Source organism: Sylvia atricapilla, chromosome 15 (genome assembly GCF_009819655.1).
Source record: "Sylvia atricapilla isolate bSylAtr1 chromosome 15, bSylAtr1.pri, whole genome shotgun sequence".
Taxonomy (NCBI): Eukaryota; Metazoa; Chordata; class Aves; order Passeriformes; family Sylviidae; genus Sylvia; species Sylvia atricapilla.
The window spans coordinates 8959449-8973766 of NC_089154.1; the positions used below are offsets into that span (position 1 = coordinate 8959449).

General features: G+C 48.4%; 1 protein-coding gene across 1 annotated transcript in view; it reads right to left on the reverse strand.

Moving 5' to 3' along the window:
* The window catches only part of SEC14L5 (SEC14 like lipid binding 5), a 34655-nt gene that overhangs the window by 11830 nt on the left and 8507 nt on the right, over nucleotides 1-14318 (reverse strand). Inside the window, exons 3-7 of the mRNA XM_066330041.1 lie at nucleotides 7850-7999; nucleotides 7610-7741; nucleotides 5359-5487; nucleotides 4527-4737; nucleotides 2784-2896 (exon numbers count right to left, since the gene is read on the reverse strand). Coding sequence (XP_066186138.1) covers nucleotides 2784-2896; nucleotides 4527-4737; nucleotides 5359-5487; nucleotides 7610-7741; nucleotides 7850-7999 — 735 coding nt within the window. The remainder of the gene's footprint in view (nucleotides 1-2783; nucleotides 2897-4526; nucleotides 4738-5358; nucleotides 5488-7609; nucleotides 7742-7849; nucleotides 8000-14318) is intronic.

The following is a 14318-nucleotide window of genomic DNA, read 5'->3' on the forward strand; positions in this document are numbered from 1 at the left end:
AAGCAACAACATATCTGATTGTAAAGGTAATGTCTGCTTTGGAAGGAACAGGGAAGAGATAGTGAAATAGGACAGAGGACAAAAATAAGAAGGGCCATTTTCCAAGAAACAGGAGATCTATTTTTTGATAATTTCTAACAGAGAAATAAGGCCATCTCTGCTCTGAATTAAAAGAACAGATTGTCACAGCAACGTAAGAGCCTCCCCAAGGAAAACCCCAGCCTTGCAGGATAAGCTCCTGATTCTGGCCTGCTCTATCAAATAATCAGGAGAAGAAACAGCCCAGCATCAGGGGGTTCAAGATGAAGTTTCAGTAGCCAGCACCTCCCTTCCTGTGTGCCTGTGTCCCCCGGGCACAAAGCCCACAAGGGACATGCAAAGGCCTGAGGCAGCTCTCCCTGTCCCTGGAGCTCAGGATTCAGCTGCAGCTTCCCAAGGATCCCAGCACAGCACAGGGGACAAGGGCTGCCACTCCCTGCCCAGCTCCAAGCACCCAAGGAGCACCTGTTCCACATTTTGTTCATGTGCTCTCACTTCTTCCTTCTCCCACTTCTATTCCCCAGCCTCTGACATGCAGGAGGGAAAACCAACCTGTGGGTTGATACTTTTCAACCTAAACAAAGGTTTACATGGTGCCTGTTCCAGCTGAAAGCAGGATCCTTGCAGGTCACACCAAGGACAAAGCTTCTCTGTCTTTGGGATGTCCTCCCATCCAGGACCCACTAGGTGAGGAATCTCTTCCCCCAGTGGATCCCACACCATGTCACTGTTCAGGTGTCCATGAAAAGCCTCCTGCCCTCTGTCTCAGGGCACAGTTACACCTGGGGACTGATCCCTGCCTGTCCACCTGCCCAGTGCCTCTCATCTGACTGCAGGCTGAATCGCAGGCAGACACACAAGCAGTTTCCAGCAGAGCCACTTTTCTTGGTGAAGTTGTTCCTGTTCACAGAGCTCCCTCACCACCCTCTGGCTGGCTGGGAGCCCAGCCCCAGCTCTTTCCTCACAGGCAGAGTGTCACAGTGACACCAGAGCAGCTGCCAGAGAGGTGTCACAGCCCTTCAAGTGGCCATTTGCTACATCAGGTGTGTCTATATACACAATATATTATATATCATACATATGTTCCTGAAGTCTTTACCTGCCTCCAGCAGCCATCATCCTTCTGGTCCAAGTTATCCAACCTGCTGTTGATGTCACTGCACACCTGTGGCCTTGGCCAGCTTTGGCAGATAATTGGTGGTAGGAATTTATCAGCTCTTACAATTCCAACAGCATTGTTGGTGTCTGGAGTTTATCAGCTGCTGGGAGCCTCTCACATTGCCCCAACATCTCCTGTTCTCTTCAGACTGAGATTTTATGGGAGCTGTTTCTCCATCCACATTCCTGGTACTAACAAAACCCACGTGCCTGCTCACACACGAGGGAACTTCAGGAGCTCAACAGCAGCAAAACAATAGCACTAAATCTTTCTTACATTGTATTTCTAGAGAGGTGATTCACATTCACTTTTCCAGGAAAAAAGGGCATTCTAAATCATGTTCAGACTCCCTGTACTCAGATGAGACAAGCTCAGCTCTGAGACATACAGCACAGCATGCAGGATTGGCAAAGCTCCTTTTAAGCAGCAATCTCTTGTGGAAAGGCCAGGTAAAGAAAAAAGAATGAAAATCTTCCCAAAACCAGGAATGCAGAGTACCTCACCTAACCCATCCTGACTGAGCTGATTCCTTCTAAGCCAGGAAACTTTTACAGTTGAAACCTCATCCAGCTGTTCTCTGCGTCCAAGGGGGATCACTTGCTCCTCTTCCTAAGCACCCTTTATCTACTCAGCCCACCCAACTGCTTTCTCTGGTGCTATCCTTGGTCCTTCTTTCCTTCCCTCCTAATCCCTCTCCATCAGGAAATCTGGAGTTAAACCCCTCTTGAGGCATTCAAGCTGCTCTATACCCTTTCTTTTCCCAGCCACATACCAGTTACCCTGCTGGTCTGACAGAGACTTTCCTTTAACCAAAAGGAGGCCAGGTAGCTTCTGGACATTCCAGCAGAGCAGAGACATACCTGCCCCTCAGTGCCTGCACTGCTTCTCAGGGAGAAATCAGAGAACTACAGAATTTCCTTGAACAGAAGGGACTCACAGGGATCATCCAGTCCAACTCCTGGCCCTGCACAGACACCCCAACAATCCCACCCTGGCCATCCCTGGGAATGGTGTCCAAACACTCCTGGAGCTCTGGCAGCCTCAGGGCTTTGCCCATTCCCTGGGGAGCCTGGGCAGTGCCCAGCACCCTCTGGGGGAAGAACCTTTTCTTGATTTCCAGCCTAACCCTCCCCTGGCACAGCTCCAGTCGTTTCCTGTCCCTGTCACACAGAGCAGAGACTGGAACTGCCCCTCAGGATGAAGCTGTAGCCCCAGTGAGCTCTGTGCTCCATCTCCCCTTCTCCAGCTGAACAAACCCTCAGCTGCCCCTCCTATGGCTTCCCCTCGAGACCCTTCCCCATCTTCATGTCTCTCCTTTGGACACTTTCTGACAGCTTTAGATCCTTCTGACATCCTGGTGTCCAGGACTAGATGTGAGGCCACTCTAGCACAGAGCAGAGGAGGACACAGTGACCCTCTGGGCTGCCAGGGTTGACTCATGTTCAGCTCAACATTGACCAGGACCCCCAGGTCCCTTCCTGTGGTGTCACACTCCAGCCTCTCCTGCCCTAGCATGTCTGTGCACCCAGGGTTTCCCATCCCAGCCGGGGATCCCCGGATGCCCCTGTGTGCCTGCCCCACCCACCTTTCCCTTGTGGGTCTCCTGGAGCCACTGGCGCAGGCGGATCAGGCAGCTCTCCTGCATCGGGGTGAGCTGGCCCAGGTAGCGCTCGATGTAATCAGCATCCAGTTTGTCAGCTGCAGGGAGGAAACAACAACTCAGAGCAGGCTGCCACAGCCACGAGGGAGATGAGCAGTTTTGTCTACACATTGGGATCCCTGTGACTTACACGGGATTTGCTCTGAAGCCTCCCTCCAGCAGCCTGAGGGAGAGAGGGAGGAAGGGAGGGAGGGAGGGAGGGAGGGACACTCTCCTGGTGACTGGGGCATGAGGCCACAGGCAGCACATGCTGTATCACAGCTGGATCACTCCTCCTATCTCTGGGAACACCAGTATTCCATTCAGCCCTGAGCTGCTCCAGCAGAAGCTTTAAAAGATCTACCATGAGCTCTGGCACTCAGCTCATCAACTGCTCCAAGACCTGGGCACTTCCATCTCCACGTGTCCCAAATCTCATGCACAACTGCAGTGACAAGTGGCCTGCTGGAAAACCAAGCCATTATTCTGCCCAGGGACACCAGAAACAAAGGGAGAACAACAGCACATTTCTGACAGCTAGGGAGGCTTTTGGCAGGAGGAGAAGTCCTGTGCAAACCAAGCAGCTGAAGGCTCCTCCAGCTCAGAGACAAAGGACAAGGGGTTGGTGACTGCCAGAACTGAGGGACACAGGGATGTGTCACCCAGGGCTGGCAGCTGCCAGCTAGCAGAACCAGCCCAGGCAGCAGCTGGGGTGGAAGACACAGGGAACAGGGCTGGGGACACCTCAGAGCTGGATCTTTGTCAGGCACAAGGTTCTCAGTAGATGCCATCACCCACAGGACAGCCACAGGATAAGCAGGATAACAGAAACTGCATTTGGAAGTGAGACGTCTCATGAAACCCCCAGAGCTAGCAAGGTGGGGAGAAGGCCCAGGGAAGCTAATCCTGTCCTGAACAGGAATATGGGCAGAAATATAGGCTCCTCTTTTCCTAGATGGGACCCACCATTCTGAGGTCAATATCAACCTCAGGCATCTCCCCTAATCAGCTTCTCTGTGGATTCCCATCTTTTTTCCAGAAAAGCTCCCAGAGAATGTCAGTTGGGAGCAGAACTACTGATATTTCCAAATTCCAAGCTTTTTCCCTAGTTATACTCAGCAAAACAAGTGCTGCCTTTCTTTTTCAGGAATGCCAACAACTGTTTCTATTACAACAGCTCTGGATTCAAAGGTCCCTCCTATTTCTTTCTGCCAGAGTAGTATTTTATTTAGTCTAAAAGATATCACCAGACCAACACACAGAAAGATTAAGTTTGATTCAGGCATTTTGTGGGAAAAATGCATTAGGAGACATTCCTCAAGTTTGTCTTGGCCTGATACAGGTTCAAAAACCATCCAAACCTGCCCCCAAGAATATTAATTTTGCAACAGATAAAATATTTAATTTCAGCATATTGAAGTCACCTTCTCCAGTTTAAAGTATAAAATACCTTAAAGAGCTAATCAAACCTAATTATTTTTCTAAGCTCCAAAACATACTGCCTGCACAGCTTCTTATAGGGGAAAAAGAAAAAAGTTCCATCGTTTATTTTTCTTGAAAAAAGAAAATAGCTTTCCCTCCTCCTCCACACTCCAGATGAAAAACCTGATGCCAAGAGAAATGAAAACAAGCAAACAAGCTCCTTGGTCAGTGCTACTGACTGAGTGCTGCTGCCTGGGCAGTGCCTACCGTCAGGGCTGGCAGGCTCTGGGGCAGGGCAGGGGCTGGCAGCAGGCTCCCTGCTGGTGCCAGCAGCCCCGGAATCCAGCAGGATGTCACCAGGGGCCCGGCCCACGGCTGGGGCTCGCTCATCCTTGGCCGCGGGAGGGCTCCAGCGAGGGATGAATGTGATCCCTTGGGAGATCAGCTCCTTCAGGTAGTGCTCAATCACCTCCTTGCCCTGAAGCGAAAAACTCTCGTTAGGAAAAAACCTCCTCCAGAGCCAGCAAGGCACAGGAGGAGTTTCCTCAGGACAGATGATTAATGCTGCTGAGGATAAACAGAGGGGAAATCTCTCCTTCCATCCCCATGATCCTGTCAAAAAACCTCCATTATGAAAGCCCCCTGTGAATGATGAATTACAATAATGGCCAGGCAAATCCCAGTCTGTGGATGCAGCTGCCTTTCTAACACTTTCACCCCATCCTCCTGCTCCCAAACCCAATCAGCCCTGTTCCTCTGCAGCCCAGAGCCACAGACCCAAGGCCAAGCTCTGGAGACACAGGGGGTGGTTTTCACCCAAACTTTCCATTTCTGCACGAGAAGAGTGTCCTCAGTGTCCAAGGAGCCCAGCACCCACAGCACCCACAGCAATCCTCTGGCACAGCTGCCCGATCCCTGCACAGACACATTCCAGCCAGCACATCGTTCTGTGCTCTTTGCACACTGCCTTTGCCTTCCTTTGCCTGACTGAGGGGTTTCAGAGCCATAAGCAAGGGCACAAAACTGCACTGGTTCTGTTTCCAGAAAGGCAAACTGAGGAGCTGGGGTGTTATGGGGAAGCCAGGGAAGCCCACCTTACCCGTTTGATATTGGAGGTGTACTGCTTCATGGCAATTTTTTCCACGGTGCTCTCAAAGCCAAAGAAGGATTTGATGTCGAGAGAGGCCGACTGCTCAAAGCACGTCCACTCCTCGTTCTCAGGGTGAACCTGCAGCCAGAGGGACACACAGGAGGGATGGGGGCAGATGGCTCATGGCCCTGACACCACACTGCCTGTTTAACCTCTACAGCTACAGAGAGGGGGCAGAGGATGCACAGCCAGACCTGGATTGACCAGCCAGGTTCATTCTTGTTGTGAGAACCCATCCTGAACTGGGCATCCACATTTTTTATAATCCAACATTCTTCACATGCACAAGGAAATCGAGATTTTAACCCATCCCTGCTCCAGCAGACCTGAACTGTAGTAGCAAAAGCTGCACAAAAGTAGCAGTGGAACTGCCCGCTTCAAACCATCATGTCTAGGCCTCTTTAGGGAAAGACAGAGATGGCCTTGTGGAACCTGCAATTAAAACTCCTACACCTGCAAAGAAGAAAAATGCAAACCAAGTTTCTTTTTTAGTTTTGGATGGGAAACTCAGCCACGAATATCAGCCTTCTCCCCAAAACACCACGGACATGGCAGAGCAGGGCGTTCCCCCACTCTTCAGCTCAACACACTCCTTTCCCTTATTTCCCCTCTGTTACTCTATGGCAGAATCTTTTCCTCTTTTAAACTTAACCCTTTCCTGAGAAGGCTCTGCCTTCTCTCTGCAGGTGCTGCTGCTCACAAACTGACAGAAAAGAAAAACAACTCCAGCCCCCACACAAAGATACCATAAAAGACAAATTCCCTGGGGAGATATTAAGTAACTGCAGGAGCAGGATCATATTTCTCCAAGTTGTCTCAGAGAACACTGCAGAAAAGGAAAGATGAGAATAAACCTGCTTCCGGTGCACTCTGGCAGGGAAAAGGGAACTGGTAAAAATAGAGCAGGGAACCATCTTGAGGATGCAGCCAGCAGCTCCCACCCTGTTCCCCTCAAAGCCTGATGTTTCCTTCCTAAGGACACAGCCAAAATCAGCAAGTGTAACAATCTCAGAGTTGACCTGGGAGCATTTCAGACCTGTCAGTGCCTTTGACAATAATGGATGTTTGATTTACAGCAGTTTTTAGGATGCCTCATGCAGCCACCAAGGGACCCCCAGCTCAGGAACACCCTCACCATCCAAAATATTCACTTTTCCACTCCTCCTCTTGCCTGAAGCTCCTTAAAGCCTGCTTACTCCCAAGAAGCTGAGCTGCTGTCCAGTTGCCAAAAGGGCAGGTAAGTAACAGGATCTGAACATTTGTGTAAGGAACAACAAGCAGGATCTGATTGCTTCCAGAAACAGCTGAGGCTATTTCATGATGACTGGGCCCTCAGAGCACCATTCCAGTGAAACAGCACAGAAACAGTCACAAAGGGAGACACCCTAGGCCACAAATAAGGCTCAAGTCCTTTCTCCAAATCTTCAGAGCATGAAAAAAACCAACAAACAAGGTGCTAAAACCTTCACTTATTTGTGTGCAAAATTAATTGCAAGACTTCACTCAGGTCCTTATAATAATGAATAGCAAGGGTTTAATTCTAGATATCCATATTTATAGGCATGCCCAAGCTCTAGATGTTTTTGTTAGTATGAATTTCAATCAAAGAGAAACTGAGGGAATATCAGCAGTTCTGGAGTACCAATTCTGTTTTCCACTTTCACTCCAAGCAGGGAACCACAACCAACCTAAAGAAGTTTCTCAAGCCCTGTGAAATCAGAGAATGGTTTGGATGGACACACAGAATCACACACAGAATTACTAGGTTGGAACAGACCTTTAAGATAATTGAGACCTTAAAAGGCCATCTTGTTCCACCCCCTGCCATGGGCAGGGATACCTCCCACTATCCCAGGTTGCTCCAACCTTGTCCAGCCCGGCCTTAGACATTTCCAGGGATCCAGGGGCAGCCACAGCTGCTCTGGGCACCCTGTGTCAGGGCCTCACCACCCCCACAGGGAAGAATTCCTCCCCAACGTGCAATTTGTCCACAGGAAGCCATTCTGCCTTGTCTTGTCTCTCCAGGCGCTTCCTTCAAAGTGACCAAACAGGCCCACACCCAGAACCCAACAGAGTGTCTCTGATCACAGCCCAGGGTCACAAGAGTGCTCAAACCCATCCAGACACCTTCACCCAGAATGTGGGTGCAGAGTTTCCCCCCTCCCAGCAGAGACAGGCACAGCAGAGCTCTCTGTCTCACTGAGTAGCTGCAGGTCTCCCTGACCACCACCCGGTTGGCAAAGGTCTCGTTGTGGGCCTCGATGCGGAGTGTTCTCTCCCTCCAGTTCACCGTGTTCTTCTGGATGAAGAAGACATACTCGACCCCTGCAATCTGAAGAGGAGGGGGAAACACAGAGAGAAAAGAGAAATTTAAGGATCCTTTATCTATCTGAGCCAGCCAACAAAATCCATGTCTCTCTGCTCCCAAGGTTCCACCTGCCTTCTTCAGCAGTCTGGGAGCATCCACATTCAGCTTGCAGCTCCGCTCAATGACATGGATGGCTCCATCCTCACTCTTGGATTCGTGCAGGATTTCGCTCCCCAGGAAGACTGGGATCTCTGGGCATGTAGGAAAGCGCTTCTCGTAGGCCTAGAAGGGAAAATAAAGTAAATTTCAGCTTCTGGGTAAATAAATTTTAACTCTTTCTGAATTAATTCATTCCCTTACAGTGAAAGTCCAATAAATCAGGGGCCCCTGAACCCCTGAGCTGGCCCCAGTTTTCTCAGAGGTGAAGTTAAAGCAGAGTAGGTACAAGCAAGGACAGCACCATGTCAGTCACCAGCCAAGCATGTCCTGACATAACTTTTCCTTCACACATGAAGTAGAAACAGAATCCTGTTGTTGAAGAATACTAGGAAGGGAATCATCACTTTAACATCAGGAAGCTCCTAACTAGCAAAAGCAAACACAGCTCTGCTGATTTCTGCAGGCTTAAGACTTGAATTTTGTCATCTCTGGGTCACTGTTGTCTATATGAAGCCTTAAAACATGATGTGCCAAACAGTTCTTGTTGCCCTAAACTATCAAGGGTAGACCACCAATTATTGGCTACTCACTTTGCCTCAATTTATCCATTTCTAAAACAACTCTGTCCTGGCTGTGAAATCTTCCCTGTTCTAATTAGCACATCCCTCTGAAAAGCCCTTTGCCTGAAGCTTCTTTAGCAGCTCCAGCAGAAATCCAGTCTTCCCTGGCACTTGCAGTGAAGTTAACCTGCATAAACAGCACCTACTGCAGCTGCTCCTTCCCTAACTTCTTCATCTCTTATTATACTCTAAGATGTTTGCAGGATGGAATGTTTTCCTTGGATTTCTGAAAAACCTCTTGCATGTTGTGTTGCTGTTGCAAATATGTGGTAGCTGCACAAGCTGCCCAGAATTCCACTGCAGCTGTTCCAGGAACAGAACCTGTGCTCTCCTTCCCCCAGACTCTCAGAGCTCCACATTTCCACTGTAAGATGCTTTTTGCCAACGTTCCAAGGCAATTCCTCTAGGAACTGCTTCATCTTCCCATCTTCCAGAAGACACCACCATTTTACACAGCACAGAAAAAAAAAAATATTCCTACGTTCTCTGCCTCAAAAGCAAACATTGATGTGCTGATGCTGGAGCTGGGCTGGGCTGTCAGCTCCCCGTTAGCACAGCAATGCAAAGCCTGGATGCCCCTGCACAGATTCATGTCCCCTGCTCCCAAAATAGCCCAGGCACTTAAGGACACATTCCATATCTCCTGCTCCCGGACCTCTGGATGGGAAAGCAGTTATTTCAGATTATCGTGTTGCTCCAGCATCAGGAGGGAAGTGCAGGCAGCTGCCAGCTGGAGTCCTGGCCAGAACAAAGCACGCAGGTTTGAAACCCTGTTCTCCCAGTCCCTCAGCAACATCCTGCTTGCTTTGCCACACTCCTCAGAGAACTTTTCCTATGTTCTACCTGTGTTTTTCACTCCTCATCACAGGAATAACAAAACCAGTTTAGATAAATCCAAAATTCCCACAGTAAGTGACTGGCTCCAACACATATCCACCTGGCTCCAGCCAAGAGAAGCACACTCACTGCTTTAAGCACTTTATTTGTTAGGATGGGAGTTCCTGGATCTGTGTCAGGCCTTGCCACAGGACACTCCCAGCCATCCTTTGCTGGTGCCTTTTGCTCCAGGGCCACCTGGGCAGGAGGGCTGCACACCTCAGTACCTGCTCTCTTCCCTGCACTTGCCAGCCCATTCTTCTGCTCAGGCAGAGCCAACACTTCCTATTTGTGCTTCCATCTGCTCTCTCCCAACCCTCCAGACTCCAAACCACCATCCAAGGTGAGGCCAAAGCCTTCACCTTGCTGGTCTCCTTTGTTCCAGCACATACAAAATGTACTCTTCAGGCCACCCATTCTAAGTTAGTGGAGTCCCAAGGGGTTGGACAGTGCATGCTGAGAGCACCTTCAGAGGCACTGGGATACCAGAATATTGAGCTACTGTTTTTGAGCAGTTTGCCCCGTGTCACTCCACACACGTGCCCTAAACATGCTTGCTAAAAGTGTCACTGAAAACCCTTCCCTGAGAGAAGGCTGCCCCAATTAACCCCATAGCAAAGGGGGACAGTTTGATAGGGCAATGGGAAAGGGTTTTTAAAAAAAGGACACACACAAATCAGATGTTAGGAAGCAATTCTTTCCTGAGGGTGCTGAGGCCCTGGCACAGGGTGCCCAGAGAAGCTGTGGCTGCCCCTGGATCCCTGGAAGTGTCCAAGGCCAGCTTGGATGGGACTTGGAGGAGCCTGGGATAGTGGGAGGTGTCCCTGCCCATGGCAGGAGGGTGGGACTGGATGGGCTTTTAAGGCCCCTTCCCACCCAAATTATTCTGTGATTCTGCTCTTTCGGGGTGCAGCTGTGCCAGGAACATTTGAGGGAATTTCTCGACAAACAAGAGCTCTTCTAGTGGGACCAGGACCCTCTAAAGGCATCACTTGAACAGCTTCACCTGTGAGTGCCCCCTCACCACGGAGAGGCCACAAGAGCCAGTCTGAAACCACTTCTGAATCCAGGTGCCTATGGCTCCCATCTGAAGGTAAACCACAGGATCTCAACTCCCAGCTGCTTCTTTCTCCACTAAGTATGGACTTGATCCAGCTGGAAACAGGCTCCGCAATAAACTGTCACTAGACCCAGCAAAACTGAGACCAGGACTAAGAGTGCAGCCACTTTTTCAGTCAGCTACACAACATCTGGAGCAGGAAGAGAGGCTAGGGCAGAGGCACATGGCAGTGCACAGCCTGGTGATATAACTGTGACACGAGCCCAAACACATTGCCTAAATAGGGGGAACATTGCCATATTTGAGAAAGAATCCATATCCACATTGATATTAAGTCCTTTGCTAATCTTCTTTGCACAACAGCTCTAAAAATACAGCAGAGAAGATGCCTGAGATCACATGAAGGACAGCTGAAGCCCCACGCTGCAGTCACAGCAAAGCTGTTCCTGGAGCACCCAGACTTTCCATCCCTGCAGACTGAGCTGAGCAGGAGAGCAGCTCATTTCTGCACCCAGCATCCTCTTACCAAAATCATCATCTCTATGCAACAGCCCAGGGCTGCTCCAACAGGGAAACTGAGGGAGGTTATAAAGACAGAGAAATACTTAATTTTTTTAAGCCATCAGGCGGCTTGTTATATCTCCTCCTCCAGGATTCTGCAGAGTCCAAGGTGGACAACAGAATATCCCAGAGAAATTAAAGGCACAGAGTACTTTGTATTAATTGGTTTAATACTTTGGCTGCCTGCACTTGGTCTTTCAGCTCCTTCCTGCAGGAACTCTGCACTGAGCTGAATACAGGAACTAGGATTTGTACCTCCCTTCTGTGCCTCTCCTTTCCCAGAAGGAACAACAGCAGTGCTGTGCCAGCACTGGGTGTTAAAGCTCTACTGTGGGTCTGCACTTCAGACAGACACTGGGATGACTAAAGTCTCCAACAGGATCATATAGATAGATTTATATATATATATAAAATACATGGTGCCATGAAGCCACTCTCTCCCTTTCTCTAAACCCCACTGGGATTGAAACCTCATACCCAAACCAACCATTTCACAAGAGGAGCTGGCTCAGCCCACCAGTGTCTTTCCCTACATCATGGTGGTTTTCCTCAGATTTTTGACATATGAATTGTTGCAAAAATCAGTGCTTTTGTTGTAGTGGACTGTGACCAACAGTTCAAATTCATTTAAATCTCCTGAGTGAAGACAGAGAGACCTGGAATCTGTTTGAACTCATCAAGATCTTTTGCTTGGAACTATAACGAATTATTTTTTGGGTGCATCTAAATGTAAAAAAAAAAAGAAAAAAAGCAAAGGGAAAAAAAAAGGAAAAAATAGCATTTATATACAGTTCACTGGAACGAAAAAATTCAACAAAGAAGAAATTAAATTAAAAAAAAAAAAAAAACCAAACATACAAGTGAAACAATTTCTAGCTGAAAAGTTAAAATATGCAGGAGTCAAAGATCTCAAACGTTCAATAGTGTCAGATTTTCCTTTCACACTGAAGGGAGCCCAAATTAGGATAAGGATATTTCCAACTGGTTACAGCGACCTGTGCATCCCAACAAAGACCCTTCAGTGCCACTGAAGCTGACAAATGATTAATTACAAGGAGCAATCATTAACAGTGATTCACAGGCTGACTGTGAAATCAGCAGAGTGCTCTGACCAAGCTTTTGCCCTGGGATCTCCTGGGAAATGCATCCAAGTGGTTTTACCTGGTCTGGTAAATATCCATCCCTTTTTGGATCCTTTTTTTTTAGATATTTGGTAAATATCCAAACTGATTATGGGACCAACACTGAGAATTGAAAATCAGCTTGTGAGAAAAGAGCTTGAGAACAATGAAAGAAGCCATGTTTGGAAGTGTTCTAAACTGTTGGCTAAATACTCAGTAACCAGTACAAACCTCACATCTGTGAGAGGAGAGTACTCCAAAGGTCAGCCAGATGCCAAATGAGAAAAAAATTATACAAAACTGCAAGTGTCAAACCCCCAAAAGTGACATTCTAAGGCCTCACAGCCACAGAGAAAAGAGGAAATTACCCTCCTCCACGACTCCCTTCTCTACCTGCTCAGCCCCTTTCCCTGCAGAGCAGGGGCCCTCTGCAAGTTCTGCACATTCCCAGCCCCAGGGTGTCAGAGATCCTGCTCCTGCCCCTCCAGTGTAAGAGCTGTGTCCCTGCTGCTCCTAAAGGCCCCATGGACAGCAGGCAGGATCTTTCTAACAGCTACTCCTCTTTCTCCTTGGCAAGGTTTTCTAGGAAGTGACCTTGACATCAATTACACCACAGAGGCCTCAGGAATGCACAACAGGGACATGTAACCACTGAATTACTGCAGGAAACAAAACACCTCAGCAGCCAAATCCCCTGCACACCTCGAGGCCGTTCCCTCCAGCCTCCTGGGTCCTGAGTGGTTTCCATGCACTTCCAGAGGCAGCTGCTGTTAGATGGGACCTCCAAAATTACAAAAGCTGTGGGGGGAGATTAAATTGTATTGTGTGGAGCACAAAGAAATTTAATAGTGATGCACCTGATGTAGACAGAATTTATAGTCAATATTACACAAATACGTGACAAGGAGAAGACTTCATCCTTGTGCCAAAACACAACTTTTCATGATCAGACAATGTTTAAGTCTGTATTTATTAATGAGATTCCTCAAGGTTATGTTACAGTCATGTGCAGGTTGCCAGGAAAAAGGAACCCCTGTGTTCAGAGGAAGCGAAGTGAGGAGGAGGTACAATACCAGATTTTGAGCTGAAGATGCCCAGATCATCATCCCTTTGAAAAGATGATGAGAAGCAAGATGAAGACACCTCATCACTTTTAAGCAGAAAGAGGATGCATTTGGAGCAGCTTTTGAGCAGCTCTAATGATACATAAATATTCCTCTGCAGATTCAGGCCTTCCAGGAAAAAAAGAATTTCATCCTGCAGTCTCTCCCACTGCTTGGTCTCAGTGCTAAGGGAACCACAGAGTCTGCACACAGCAGACACAATAATCCACGTGTTTTGAACAGATCAGATACCAGCTTCCCACTAGCCACAAAGTAAAATAAAATATACAAGGAACAATGTGGGAGGGACCAAACGCATATTTAGGGTACAGAAAAGTACTGATTCTGGGAAAAGAGAACTTCATTTCAAAGAGGTGCAGAGTATGCACAGCAAAAGTCTTTGGGGCCTGAGGGGAAATAAAGAAACACTTCTGCTGGCTAGAGGAAAAAGATTTGCCAGTGAGAAGTGCATGGGACAACAGCACCCAGGCTACAAACATTGACCCAGTGTTATCTCTGCCTGGACTACAGCCAATAATTTGCCTCATTCCTTCAGATTTTGGTGAAAGAAACAATTCAGGGAGCAGCAGCATCTATTGCAATACAGGCACAACTGAGGGCCACAGCAGACCCCCTAAAGCCAGGCCCTGCAGTGCAGCTGCACAAAGCCCTCCTAGGAAGCCACCAACGTGCCTGACCTCCTGTCTGAGAGGGAACAATTCCCCATTCAAGCTGTCCTGCTGCAGCCTTCTCTCTCCTCTGCTGGGAGAAGGAACTGTGTGTGTGGAGCAGTTGGGGTCACCAACAGAACAAGGCTTTGGCCTTTACAAAAAAATATGGAAATGACACCTTATCCAGGAACCACTGCTTGCCACAGCCGTGGAGAGAGAAACCAAAATGGGAAGGAAAAGGAAGCAGAGATCTCATGTGACTAACACCTGAAAGAGCAAAACACAGCAGTCAAGTGTCACACTTACTGCTTGATGATTCATCCAAAATCAAACAGGTTGGCTCACAAACTAATGGCTACTTGGAAGGACACTCTGTCATTGCCAGAAGCTATTGTGAGAATTTATACAAACTGGCCAGGGTCAGACTTGA